Source organism: Notolepis coatsorum (genome assembly GCF_963971535.1).
Source record: "Notolepis coatsorum genome assembly, chromosome: 9".
Lineage (NCBI taxonomy): Eukaryota > Metazoa > Chordata > Actinopteri > Aulopiformes > Paralepididae > Notolepis > Notolepis coatsorum.
Window position 1 is genome coordinate 11,388,714 of NC_140173.1, and position 13,261 is coordinate 11,401,974.

The window sequence follows — 13,261 nt, forward strand, 5'->3', positions numbered from 1 at the left end:
CGTCAGCGGTCATGAATGTAGGAATGCCGCCAGTTAACTGCATTCAACCAACGACGTAGCATAGGAGTGTTGTTCCTGCCCTTTCCCCTCTGACATTCGCCCGAAGCCATGAGCAGACATTCCTACTGAGAGACCCAAAATGAAATTCTTGACACGTTGTCCCCCATTATGTTCATACTGTTCTGCAGATACTGCACCTCTGTTGAGAACCCCACACTACCAGCAATGACCAACAGGGGGAGACATTCTTAAAAATACACCAAGTTTATTTTATTTCAGTGAACTTGTAGCTTGTAATGTACAGAGTAACGTGTTCTGAACCATACTTCCATCCTATTTTTGGATGGAAAATCAGACCAATTGTGCTTTTAAATGAATAATAGACTGTTCGGGTGTATACAGTTGGTATTATGCACAATAGTGTATACACCAAAAGCAGTTAAAAATATAATAAAAGCAAACGCAAGATCTAAAGAAAAAAAAGAAAAAGTATAACACTGATAGGCACATTCTTCATTGCATTTATGAACAGGACAAGAAAAATCAACCATAGGAACCAAGTAACGAGTAGTGAATCTTGTACCAAAGAAATAAAATAAAACACTTTAAAATACAAAACGTTTTGTCTGGATGAGAAATGGCACAAACTTTGTGTATAGGATAGCAAGAGAGCAAATGAGATTTTAAAAACGAAATCCTCTCAAAGTCACAGTTCCTTCAATGGCACACTTCATGTCAATAATAGCTGCATATTTTTATTTTTATAAATGTTCTATTGCTTGGTTACATGAAATACAAAAAAAGGACTTCTTGCTGGTCAGTCCGGACTGCTTTACTGCTGTGGGATCTCAGACTATGGTAGATCTTGAACGAGCGAGGTCAAAGACCATAGTCGAGCTTGAACCAACGAGGGCAAAGGCTCATAGATCTTGGGCGACTCTCGTAGATCTTCAAAAGGGAAGATACACTGAAGACACATCACTTCTTCTAAAACTACTGCCAACAACTTCACAACACTAAAAAGACAGAAGGTTCACAAGGTGTTCTGGTAACAACCACAGCATGACGACATGGATTTACGCTGCATGGCAGGACTATAATATAACACCTCCATTATGTTGTTCGACCAATCACTAATCTGGAGACCGCAGTCTCATCTACTTCAGGGTTGTGGTTAGGAGGCATCTATATTTAGATGATTTTACAACCCACATTGACCTAAGATGGAGATGTTTGTTTTCTAAGTTCTAATGCATTTCAACGAAACACGGATACAGTCGTCTAGCCATGATCAGGACTATTCGAATGCACCCTCAAGAGTTCCATTAAATAGGTCATGACCTCCATTAAAGTTAATCATTTACTTTATGATTCGGCTTTAAAAAAATATATATTGAGAAAAGGGGAAATACCACTCCGTTTAAGTTTCATATACAACATGATACATATAGCTGTGGTCTAGTAGTTTCATATACGTTATACATATATATATTAAGGCTGTCAAAGTTAACGCAAAATTCTTTTAACACCACTATTTCGCCCCACGAGATTAAAGTTTACTACAAAAAAAATTAAAGATGCAGTATCTCATTGTGGCAATAAATAAACATGATTTTTTTTTTGCATAAAGCAAGCATTTGTCAACTCTCATGTTGATAAAGAGTATTAAAACTTGAAAAATATCCGTTTAAGGTAGAACAGATTAAAAATATGCGATTGATTTGCGATTAACTATGCACAATCATGCGATTAATCAGATTAAATATTCTAATCGATTGACAGCCTTAATATATATATATATGTGGTGGTCTAGTAGGAACACAAACAACTCTCCCAAAGCCAGAAACTAGAGTGGAACCCGCTACGTCATCAATGCCAAATCTAGAGCTGCTCCATTATTAATAATACGACACAAACCACAACCCCCTCTATACCCACAACATATTTGTGTTTTTATACCCAAGTGAGCTTTATTCTATATTTGTGTTATAGTTTGACCCCCAAACATTTACCCGTATCCCCAAACCAACCTTTATCACCTTTCTATAGGCCAGCTCCAGACTTTGTATTGTAACAAACATCATAGGTTCAAGTCTTAAGTTAATGTGAATTATTTAATTAAGTGGTATTTCCCTTTAAAATTTGTATCCAGAAACCTATACCTACACCCATCAATATGCATGAAATAATATGCTGGGAGATGTGCACCCAGGCCTTCTCTACATGACAGCAGCTCTAATATGGCACAATATTTAGCCATGTCTAGACCTACCGTAGTTCATTATGTTGTTTTGAGTCGCGTATCACTGTTTTTGATCAGAATCTCTGTTATGATTGGCTGGTTTAACCGATTTGGATTGGAAAACGCAGACTTCAGAAGCCCGGCAGTTTATTAACTGATTTCATCAGATTCTCTCAGGAGATATAATTGGCTGTATTAACGGATTCTCTCAGGAGATATAATTGGCCGTATGTATAACTGATGGGAACACCCGAAACTGGGCAGCTTTCTGACCCAACATGGTCGGAAAGCACAGATAATGAAGCCTAAAGGCTTACGTCCAACTGAGTAGTTCTGCCGTGTATGATGTGTGTGTATGTGCGTGCGTGCGTGTGTAGTGGCAGTGGCATGATGTGTGTGTATGTGCGTGCGTGCACGTGTAGTGGCAGTAGTATGTTGTGTGTGTATAGTGCTGCCACAGGAATCTCAAGCTCCGCCCTCTTTTCTTGATCCTCCAATCACAACCATTAGTTCCCTCAGACAGAAAAAAAAAGAAGAAATTAGGGCGGGGTTTGACATAGGTCAATTGCCTACAACAAAGGTTTGTACCTCAAGACAACGGGATAAAATACAAAGTTAAATACATTCTGAACATTTGATAAAAATGGCCCCTCTCTCGGTCCAGTTATTACTGCTTAAACTGATAATCAGTTGGAGACCAAATTTGGGATTGGATCTTGCCGTTCCAGTCAGTTCTTCATAGTGGTAGTGGGTTATACCATTCGGTTCTACGGGCCCGAGGTTGGGTTCTCCTCGACACGGTTATATTCACCGGTTGGTTCCATTTGGGGGGCCAGGACGAGAGAACCGGGTCAACCTTCCAGAGGGGAGTGAGACGGGCTTCTCCGGTCCGGCTCCAGAGACCTCCCAGGGAGCCAACTGTCTGTCCCTGCTCCTCACGCCCTCCACTGGGTCACTCGTCTCTCGGAGTTCTGCTCGTGAGATTGTTCTCCATTTTGAGTTTGTCACAAGTTCGTCAGGAAAGAAGAAATCAAACTATTCTGAAGGGAGGGAGGGAGGGAGGGGGGGGGGGGGGAAGGGGAGGCGGGGCTCTCCCGGTGGGCTCCTGTTGGGGTGGGTGCTACGTTACAACACGGTTCTGGAAGAGTTCTATACCATGGCCCGGAAGGCAAAGGACAGCGCCGCGCCGAGGGCCAGACCCAGGGACAGGAAGAAGGCCATGATGGCACCCGCCGTCTCCGCCTCGCGCTGTGCCACCTTCCTGTACGGAGAGACCAGAGGGACACAAGTCATCAGAGGCCCGCTCCTCGTACGTGAAGGCAGAGCTGGCGGAATACGCTCGATGACATTGAAGCAAACTTAGGTTTTAAAAGCATGTCTGTGTCAGTTAAAGGAGTGAAACTCTGGAACAATATACCGGATGAAATAAAAAACAGGAGTATTTTTTAAGTTTAAAAAGATGTTTAAAAACAGGGTTCTAGAATCTTATAGTAAAATTTAAACTACAATCTGTTTTTTTTCTCTACCATGAAACTCTGGTATTGCAGATACATTTTTGATTTTCCTATGTTGGCTTATGTTCTTTTCAGGAATGTTTTTTGTTGATTGTTGATTTTTTTTTTGTTTTGTTTTATTTTGCAAACTTACTTTTTTTTTTGTTCTTTTCTGGATCGGTTTTTGTTGGTTTTTGATTGTCGATTTATTTTTTTGTTTGTTATATTTTGAAAACTTTTTTGAATTTGTTTTTTGAATTAGGGGTAGGTTGCTCTATAAGCCTTCGGCTTCAAACCTATCCTTTCGGTTTGTTTATTTGTGAAAATGTTCGAAAAAAACGAGTTTGTTTATTTATTTGTAAACATTCGAAATAAAATAATTCATTCATGTACTCACTTGGGTCCGAAGCACATGCAGAGGCTGGCCAGGTACCCGTTGGAGAAGGCGAACAGCACCATGAACAGGATGTAGCAGGCGTCGTGGGGGAAGAGCACGGGCAGGTAGTGACGGGGCTGCACGTTGCAGAGCATGAAGAGGGGCACGAACACCACCCGCAGGCCCACCAGGACGGGCAGCCACCTGCTGTCTTTCCCCGGCTGGAGAGAGAGAGGGGGAGGAACAATCAAAACAAGAATTGTACCGTTCATTTGTGTGCTCGTACTGTTCAACAAGGATGAAGGCAGCCGACGGCTAAATGCTTCATCAAATGGGTTTTGATCCGATAGATTTTCTATGCAGTGATTTTTAGGGATGCACCGATACGAGATACTGATATCAGGCTAAAACAGAACAGACCAGGGTTGATATTGATACCAGGATAAAACTGGGGGTATTGGGCTGATACCAGGCTAAAACAGAGGGGATATTGGGCTGATACCAGGCTAAAACAGGGGGGATATTGGGCTGATAGCAGGCTAAAACAGAGGGGATATTGGGCTGATAGCAGGCTAAAACAGGGGGGATATTGGGCTGATAGCAGGCTAAAACAGAGGGGATATTGGGCTGATACCAGGCTAAAACAGAGGGGATATTGGGCTGATAGCAGGCTAAAACAGAGGGGATATTGGGCTGATAGCAGGCTAAAACAGAGGGGATATTGGGCTGATAGCAGGCTAAAACAGAGGGGATATTGGGCTGATAGCAGGCTAAAACAGGGGGGATATTGGGCTGATAGCAGGCTAAAACAGGGGTGATATTGGGCTGATACCAGGCTAAAACAGAGGGGATATTGGGCTGATAGCAGGCTAAAACAGAGGGGATATTGGGCTGATAGCAGGCTAAAACAGAGGGGATATTGGGCTGATAGCAGGCTAAAACAGGGGTGATATTGGGCTGATAGCAGGCTAAAACAGGGGGGATATTGGGCTGATAGCAGGCTAAAACAGGGGGGATATTGGGCTGATAGCAGGCTAAAACAGAGGGGATATTGGGCTGATAGCAGGCTAAAACAGAGGGGATATTGGGCTGATAGCAGGCTAAAACAGAGGGGATATTGGGCTGATAGCAGGCTAAAACAGAGGGGATATTGGGCTGATAGCAGGCTAAAACGGGGGGGATATTGGGCTGATAGCAGGCTAAAACAGGGGGGATATTGGGCTGATAGCAGGCTAAAACAGAGGGGATATTGGGCTGATAGCAGGCTAAAACAGAGGGGATATTGGGCTGATAGCAGGCTAAAACAGAGGGGATATTGGGCTGATAGCAGGCTAAAACAGAGGGGATATTGGGCTGATAGCAGGCTAAAACAGATGGGATATTGGGCTGATAGCAGGCTAAAACAGAGGGGATATTGGGCTGATAGCAGGCTAAAACAGAGGGGATATTGGGCTGATAGCAGGCTAAAACAGAGGGGATATTGGGCTGATAGCAGGCTAAAACAGAGGGGATATTGGGCTGATAGCAGGCTAAAACAGAGGGGATATTGGGCTGATAGCAGGCTAAAACAGAGGGGATATTGGGCTGATAGCAGGCTAAAACAGAGGGGATATTGGGCTGATAGCAGGCTAAAACAGGGGGGATATTGGGCTGATAGCAGGCTAAAACAAAGGGGATATTGGGCTGATAGCAGGCTAAAACAGGGGGGATATTGGGCTGATAGCAGGCTAAAACAGAGGGGATATTGGGCTGATAGCAGGCTAAAACAGGGGGGATATTGGGCTGATACCAGGCTAAAACAGGGGGGATATTGGGCTGATAGCAGGCTAAAACAGGGGGGATATTGGGCTGATAGCAGGCTAAAACAGGGGTGATATTGGGCTGATAGCAGGCTAAAACAGAGGGGATATTGGGCTGATAGCAGGCTAAAACAGAGGGGATATTGGGCTGATAGCAGGCTAAAACAGGGGGGATATTGGGCTGATAGCAGGCTAAAACAGAGGGGATATTGGGCTGATAGCAGGCTAAAACAGAGGGGATATTGGGCTGATAGCAGGCTAAAACAGGGGGGATATTGGGCTGATAGCAGGCTAAAACAGAGGGGATATTGGGCTGATAGCAGGCTAAAACAGAGGGGATATTGGGCTGATAGCAGGCTAAAACAGAGGGGATATTGGGCTGATACCAGGCTAAAACAGAGGGGATATTGGGCTGATAGCAGGCTAAAACAGGGGGGATATTGGGCTGATAGCAGGCTAATTCCAGTTATCCACAGCGATCGTCCCTCCGATGTTATTGGTCATTGCTCTTCAACGGGCGGGCGGGGTCAGTTGTCCAAGCCATCCCTATAAGCGTGCGTTTTGCCGGAGCGTTTAGGACCCGCCCCCACGCCGCAGCTCGGCATAGAAAATAAACGAACCCATTTCTAACCGGGTGCATTACTGGCTGAAGGCGTTAGAGGGCGGTATAATACCGTCTGCCAGCTTAGACACACTCAGAACAGTATGCACAAGGTGCCCCGCTGAATTATGAATGGATATAGATAATAAAAGAAATACAGTGACAGAACCGTAGATCTACGTGAACGGCACTCAGAGGGTTAAGGGACCAAAAGTAAATGGTGTCGCCGTCCAAATATTCACGGACCCGACTGTCTACACACGGCCCGGGTCTACAGTCATGTTGCACCACACGCCTAATTTAATGCCATGTTATATCCTCGTCTTTGTGTAATTGTTGGCTGGTATAGCCGTTCATTTCATGTTCGACAACGTAAAGTTGTTTGTATTCCAACACTGGCGAAGCAAGAGGAAGTGTTAAATAACACCATACAGCTTGTAGTAGTACTGTAGTAGTTCTGTAGTAGTAGTTGTATTCAGTCATCATCTCACACAATACAATAATGCACAATCATAATGTTTGATTTGGCAGTGACTGAAAAGGTACAGACTGAAGCATAACGCTTATACATGCCTGTCCTATATTCTTAACTAAATTAAGACTCCAAAACAGTATTCCAAAAGAAAACAACAAGACTACATGTGAAGTCTTCAAAAATAGCTATACAAACTATTTTCTCAAAAACCAAAAGCGAATGACTCATTCTTAACTGTATATCAGCAAGTTAACCCCAATAATGGAAATACACCTCCTTTTAATCCCTTTTAGCTTTTTGAACAGTAAATTTACAAATAATATTTTCTTCCATGTATTGAAAAGAAACATGTAAAGTGACTAGTGTTGTCAAAAATATCGAAAAATCGATACATATCGATTCTGAATATTTAAAACGGTTTCAATACTCATTTCCCGAAATATCGATATTTAATTATTCATAAAAAAAATTATAAGGAAGTTGCATTGTTCATTTCATTACCTGTAGTACAGTAGTCCACACACACACACATGCATTCAGTTAAGTTGGAATATGACTGTAATACAAACGGTTCAGTTTGTCAGGTACATGCAACACAGATTACAGTGTTGACATCTGTCTGCTTGAGAAAATACCATGTTCTGCAATAAAAATGATTGAAGTGAGATGAACAGTTATTTTTAAATGTGTGATCTAAAGATAAACAAAGGGTTTTAAAAGTGTTATATTTATCTTCTCTTATACCAGAGAGAAGCTGAGGAGAATCAACCAGCAACAAAAGCTAAATCTTTTATTTTTTTTTATTATTATTTTTTTTACATTTTAAGATTGAACCTTTTCCCCTGTGGTATCGAAAATGGTATTGAATATCGATACTTTAAGGTATCGTATATCGAAGTTCGAAATTCCAGTATCATGACAACACTAAAGTGACATGTTTCTGATACATGCAGCACGAGGGAACAAAGCCGGTGTCCTGGTCACAGTGATGGATCATCCGACCTAACGAGGCCTTCCTGCCGGTGGAAGTCATTTCTCATCATACTGTAGAAGGAGGAATGGCTTCTTCTGAACATAGTAAACAAACTGCCATATCGTGAACCAGTTTGACTGTTTGCAGAGACCGTTTCACATACCATGACCATGAGGGTTAAATTAGGTGATTCCCACGGACTTAAAATAACTACTACTGATGATATAGGGCACCGATATAGGAACTACTACCGATATAGGAACTACTACCGATATAGGAAGGAACAACTACTACCGATATAGGAAGGAACAACTACTACCGATATAGGAACTACTACGACTACTACCGTGAAAGCAGGCCAGCTCTGACCTTCTCAACTCTATCACAATCCAGACTCAATTACTCCTATAATCCACTCAGCCCACATACATTCCAGTGCGGGGCAAGCTGGGCCAATAATAAACTACCTGCTTTGCAGCACAAGTCCAATATCTTCACAGGGAAATTACACAACTACTCTCTCTCTCTCATTAGAAAATAATTAGTTTTAATAATTTGATATATTTTTATTAAAATGTGATTATTTATCAGATTGAGAATCTTTTCTTTCAAAAATAAAGTGTTTTATTGATACACTCAGAATGAATGGGCTGATCAGTATATAGAAAGTATTTTAGACTGAAGGGCCTCTGGCTGCCCCACCTACTTAATAACCAAAAGGATACCGTCCATCATCATATTAGAGAATTGATAGAACTGCAAAAGAAGATGAAGATAAATAAAATGAAAGCGTTATGGCCACCTGCCACACCATGTACCCTGAACACAGCGTGTGCAGTGTGGTGAGTGGCAGCTGGAGAGGGGCGGGACTCTGTGGGACTATCCTCCGTGTCCAGTCTGGCTGGGGCTATTCTTTTACCAACGGATTTCCAGTTCCGCGTTTAGCATTCTGCGATCTGATTGGCCACTGACATTTCTGGTCATGTGACATGTGCGCCCAATCGCGTGACGCGCCCATTTCCGCCTCGAACAGCAGCAAACTACCTAACGCCTAGTTTATCACTGGTTAAGCTTAGGCGACTCTTTCGAAGTTGGTTAAGGTTAGAGTTTGGGATCAGGGCTGGCGTTCTATCGCCCTGCTCTAAGACAAACTCTAACCTTAACCAACTTCGAAAGAGTGCCTAAGCTTAACCAGTGGCAGAACTTGCCGTCACACGATTGGCGCGACCAGAAACGTCAGTGGCCAATCAGAGCGCAGAACGCGAACGCGGAACTGGAAATCCGTTGGTAAAAGTATTCAGGCAGCCTGGCTGGGGCTAGCGATGAGCTAGCATGGTCTGGTTAGCTTCGGGGATGTTGCGTCTCCATTGCGTTTCTTGTAAACTCTCTGGTTACTAGGCAACCATTCAAATCTCATACCAACGACGGTGGTACACGCAGTTAACCCCTTACGGTGCAACAGTCCCAGCCGGCTCTGGCCAGGTCCGGTTGTGAGAGGTGGCCAGGTTTGACCAGGTTCTACAGACCATGAGACGCTCACCGTGTGCCAGACGGGTCACAGCGCGGCTAAACCCCGGCCAGCGGAGACGAGGCAGACAAATAAATGAGCGCAGAGAACGGGGCTCAATATTCACAAAGCCTCTTTTGGTGGAGAGACTGATCTGGGATATTGGTTTGTTTGTAAATCAAAGAGGGCCATTCCATAAAGCACCAGGATTAATGTAGCAAACATGGTTTGAGTAATTAAGGATTACACCGTTCCACGGAGGCAAATTCAAACAAACGTGATCAGACACTAATCCAATCCAGGTACAAACTATCAACATAATTGCGTGTGTACAGGTCTGCTGAGCAGCCCGCGAGGTCGTTCAGCGATCACATCCATTCATCGTGGCACAAAAAAAAAGACAGAAAAGAGTCACAGCCACCGAGCAGTATGTTTGTATATTTGAAATAAAGAAATAAAGAGCAGTGGCTTTTGGCGGGATTTGATCGAACACGACCAAAGCGGGTAAATACGACCGCCTTGTGCGACGAGAGAGAGAAAGCGTGGCAACAATCTGCCGTCCAATTTTATCACTATGTTTAATGATTGCAATTATGTTGCAAGTCGTGCCGCTACTGGTTCACCTGCAGAGGAGCTTTGGATTCATCATTCAAATGTTATTTTCTATTATTTCCAAGTAGGGATGCCCCCCGAAACCCGGAGTATTGATAAGCTCCGACGTTATCGGTACCACCATCGGTAGTCTAGGAGCGGATTAGCTACGGAGCTAACAGACTAGTGTACCATCCATCTGCGACGCAACAGTGGACACGGAGTAACGTTAACGTTACGTTCATACCACACTACACGTACGAACTCGACATAACGCTAACGTTACTCCGTTTCCATGAAGTGTTTAATTAGCAGCAATCTGTTGAAAATGTAACGTTAAACCGGAAAAGCGAGGACAGGAAGCCGTCATGAAATCGTTGTAGTCATATTGTAGTCTTTTAGTCTTATTAACTAAAAGATTTTAACAAAATAAAAAGCAGCAGCACTATTGGATAACTGAGTCATGTTTGCTATGTATTTCTTTAGGGGAGTAGGACATTTGTTTCACAGTTTTAGCATGATGTTTTATAGATTGCTAGGTTAAACACAGGTTTTTGTTTTTAAGAGGGGGGGTTTGATTTGATTGAAATTTATTTCAAATATGCAACACAACAAACAAACATCAAGTACAGATATAGCCTTAAGCCGTTCAAATAATAAATGTATACATTTTTTTTAAATAATAATCTAAAAGAACCGATAAGAGTATCGATAAAGTACCAAACCGTTAAGCAGTAACGATAGGAGTAGTAGTCTCGATAAAATCCTAACGATACCCATCCCTACTGCCAAGTCCTGAGTTGCAGTAACTCAACTTGAAACTACGTTGAACATGCTTTGTGGAACCGAATAAAGTAAGTAAAGTTAATTCATAATATAACATGTTTCAAAAACAGGCGTTCCAAAGTTCTTCATAGTTTATGATAAACAATGAATAATAGCACACAGCAAGTAAAACAAACAATTTATGAAAAGGGAGACAGAACGTAGTGGAGATGATAAACATGTGCTCGGTCTGGGCACTGGTTCAGTGTTAGTCACTGGGTTCACCGCAGAGTGGAGGCCAGAACCAAGTGTCCAAAAGTTGGAAATAAATAAACAGCCGAGAGATGCTTCATATGTTGTTTTCCATCCTCTTAACTTCTCCTTTGCAGTAGGGCTGCTCCGTCAGGGCAAAGATATTTAGATTTTGAAGATTAGAAAGAAATGTCTAAAAGCTACAATTGCATCTCTCTCTTCCTCCCTTTACACCATCACAGCGTCGCAACCCCCTCAGACTAATGAACACGTTTTAAGTTGCTGCCCAGGTTGACAACGCGTCCAGGTTGACAACGCGCCCAGGTTGACAACGCGCCCAGGTTGACAACGCGCCCAGGTTGACAACGCGCCCAGGTTGACAACGCCAGGGTGCGAATCATGGGGGAGCTGGGTGAGCCATGGCTCCCCTAGATCAGACACCAGCTCCCCTGAAAACATGATTTGTGAATTTTTGGAGGGTCTCTAAAATACTGACAATAAATGCTATTTTTGCCATGCATTTCTAATTTTTCTGTAATTTTCTGTAGCGTCATCATCGTGTATAATAATAATAAAATTAGGCTATTTTGATGTATGATTAATGATTTGCGCACTAATTCACCGTAATAGACAATAGCATAAATCTATGGGGTTGCATGCATGCATGCTATTCTTGCGTTTACCATTGGGAGGGTGGCGGCGCTGCACTGCAGTCTGAAGGCACAAATCAACTTCACCCGCCGTTTAAAATAAATAAATACAGGTATCCAGGATAATGTCGAAAGTTAAACGGAATATCAAAGAAGTAAGCCTTCTAACCAATTTTGGTTTTTACAAAGAAGGCGAAGCAGCCTGCTGCGGGGACTACTTCTGTGACATGCAGATTTTGAGAATTGGGCAGATCTTCACCATCAGGACAGGTGGGTGGCGATAATGTTGCATTTGTTTGCCTACTATAATAATGTTAGACTCGATGTGTTTGGTCGTGGACTAGTTCGGTATTGGTTCATCCGTGTGTTTATGTGTAAATAGGACTGTTGTGTGTGAATTTTAGTGTTGGATCAGAGGGGTTAATCTGAGCATGTGTATTAAGACACCTGTGTGGTGTGGACTATGTGTGGTTCTGTAATACTCATACCTATAGCCTATGGCCCGTGTCGACCGGGGACGTTTTATGAGTCGTCAGCTCCTTTCTGTCATTCATTTCTATGCTACAGGCACGACAGGTGCACTCCTTTTCCCAGCTCCGCGCGTCGCGTTTATGCGCTCTCTGCGGCAGCGTTTCTAAAGTTGAAACTAGTTCAACTTTTGGAGAGGAGCGCGCTCATCAAGGTAACTCTTTTCGACCGACTAATCAACATCGAGGAAGTGGCGGAGCCGCGGCAGTCGCGAGACTCAGGAAAACGCTCTGAGCTTTTTTTTGCAGCAGCAGGTGAACTCCCTCCTCATCACTCCGCACGCAGATCACTTGTAATCAAGTTTGCTTGGAACAGAGTGAATCTGCATGTTGCTCATGGAACGGACTCCCAACATGATTCTCCCCTCCGTTGCAGAAAACTTTGATCTCCAACCTTTGTCAATCAAGTTTTAATTGATTTGTTCGCTTACTTTTGCCCCACATTGTCGTCTTAGTTATGATTTTATATGCCTTTTTTTCCCCATACGTCTGTATGTACACTCGACGTGACAGTAAATGAGGGAAACCTTAGTCGTCTTTCGAGTTTAAATAAAGGTTTGAAATGAAATATAGAGGGATGAATTAGAGGAGAGAGAGCAACTGTCGCCCATCAAGCACGCCGCGTTCTACTACGCGACGTCAGTTACGACATAACAAACATAAGGCTCACCCTATAAAATTACCAGCACTGAATAAACGGATACCCAACAGCATATCAGACATAGAAGCTCCATACGGGCAACAGTACTTAATACTCATAACTCGTATCTTTGGGGCCTTTTCTACAGACAAACAACAAAAGGTTTTCAAAAGGTTCTTAAAATGTGGTCCAGACTCAGCTGACCCGACAGTGAGGGGGAGGAGAGTCCAGAGTGTTTTGTTCCGAGTCTGGACCGTAGGACACGTTATGCTCGCTTCATTTTAAGTGTTTGTAAAAAGCCTGGCTGCCACATTGTGAACCAGCTGAAGTTGAGCAGCCAAGAACAAGAAAACATGGAGTCACAATAATC

The 13,261-nt window shown here is 43.0% G+C and overlaps 1 protein-coding gene across 1 annotated transcript in view; it reads right to left on the minus strand.

Annotated features, from left to right (window-relative positions):
• Positions 1 to 283: 283 nt before the first annotated feature.
• slc29a1a (solute carrier family 29 member 1a) overlaps positions 284 to 13,261 on the minus strand; it is a 98,495-nt gene continuing 85,517 nt past the window's right edge. Inside the window, exons 12-13 of the mRNA XM_084321345.1 lie at positions 4,133 to 4,332; positions 284 to 3,503 (exon numbers count right to left, since the gene is read on the minus strand). Of these exons, the coding sequence (XP_084177471.1) occupies positions 3,392 to 3,503; positions 4,133 to 4,332 (312 nt within the window). The 3' untranslated portion in view covers positions 284 to 3,391. The remainder of the gene's footprint in view (positions 3,504 to 4,132; positions 4,333 to 13,261) is intronic.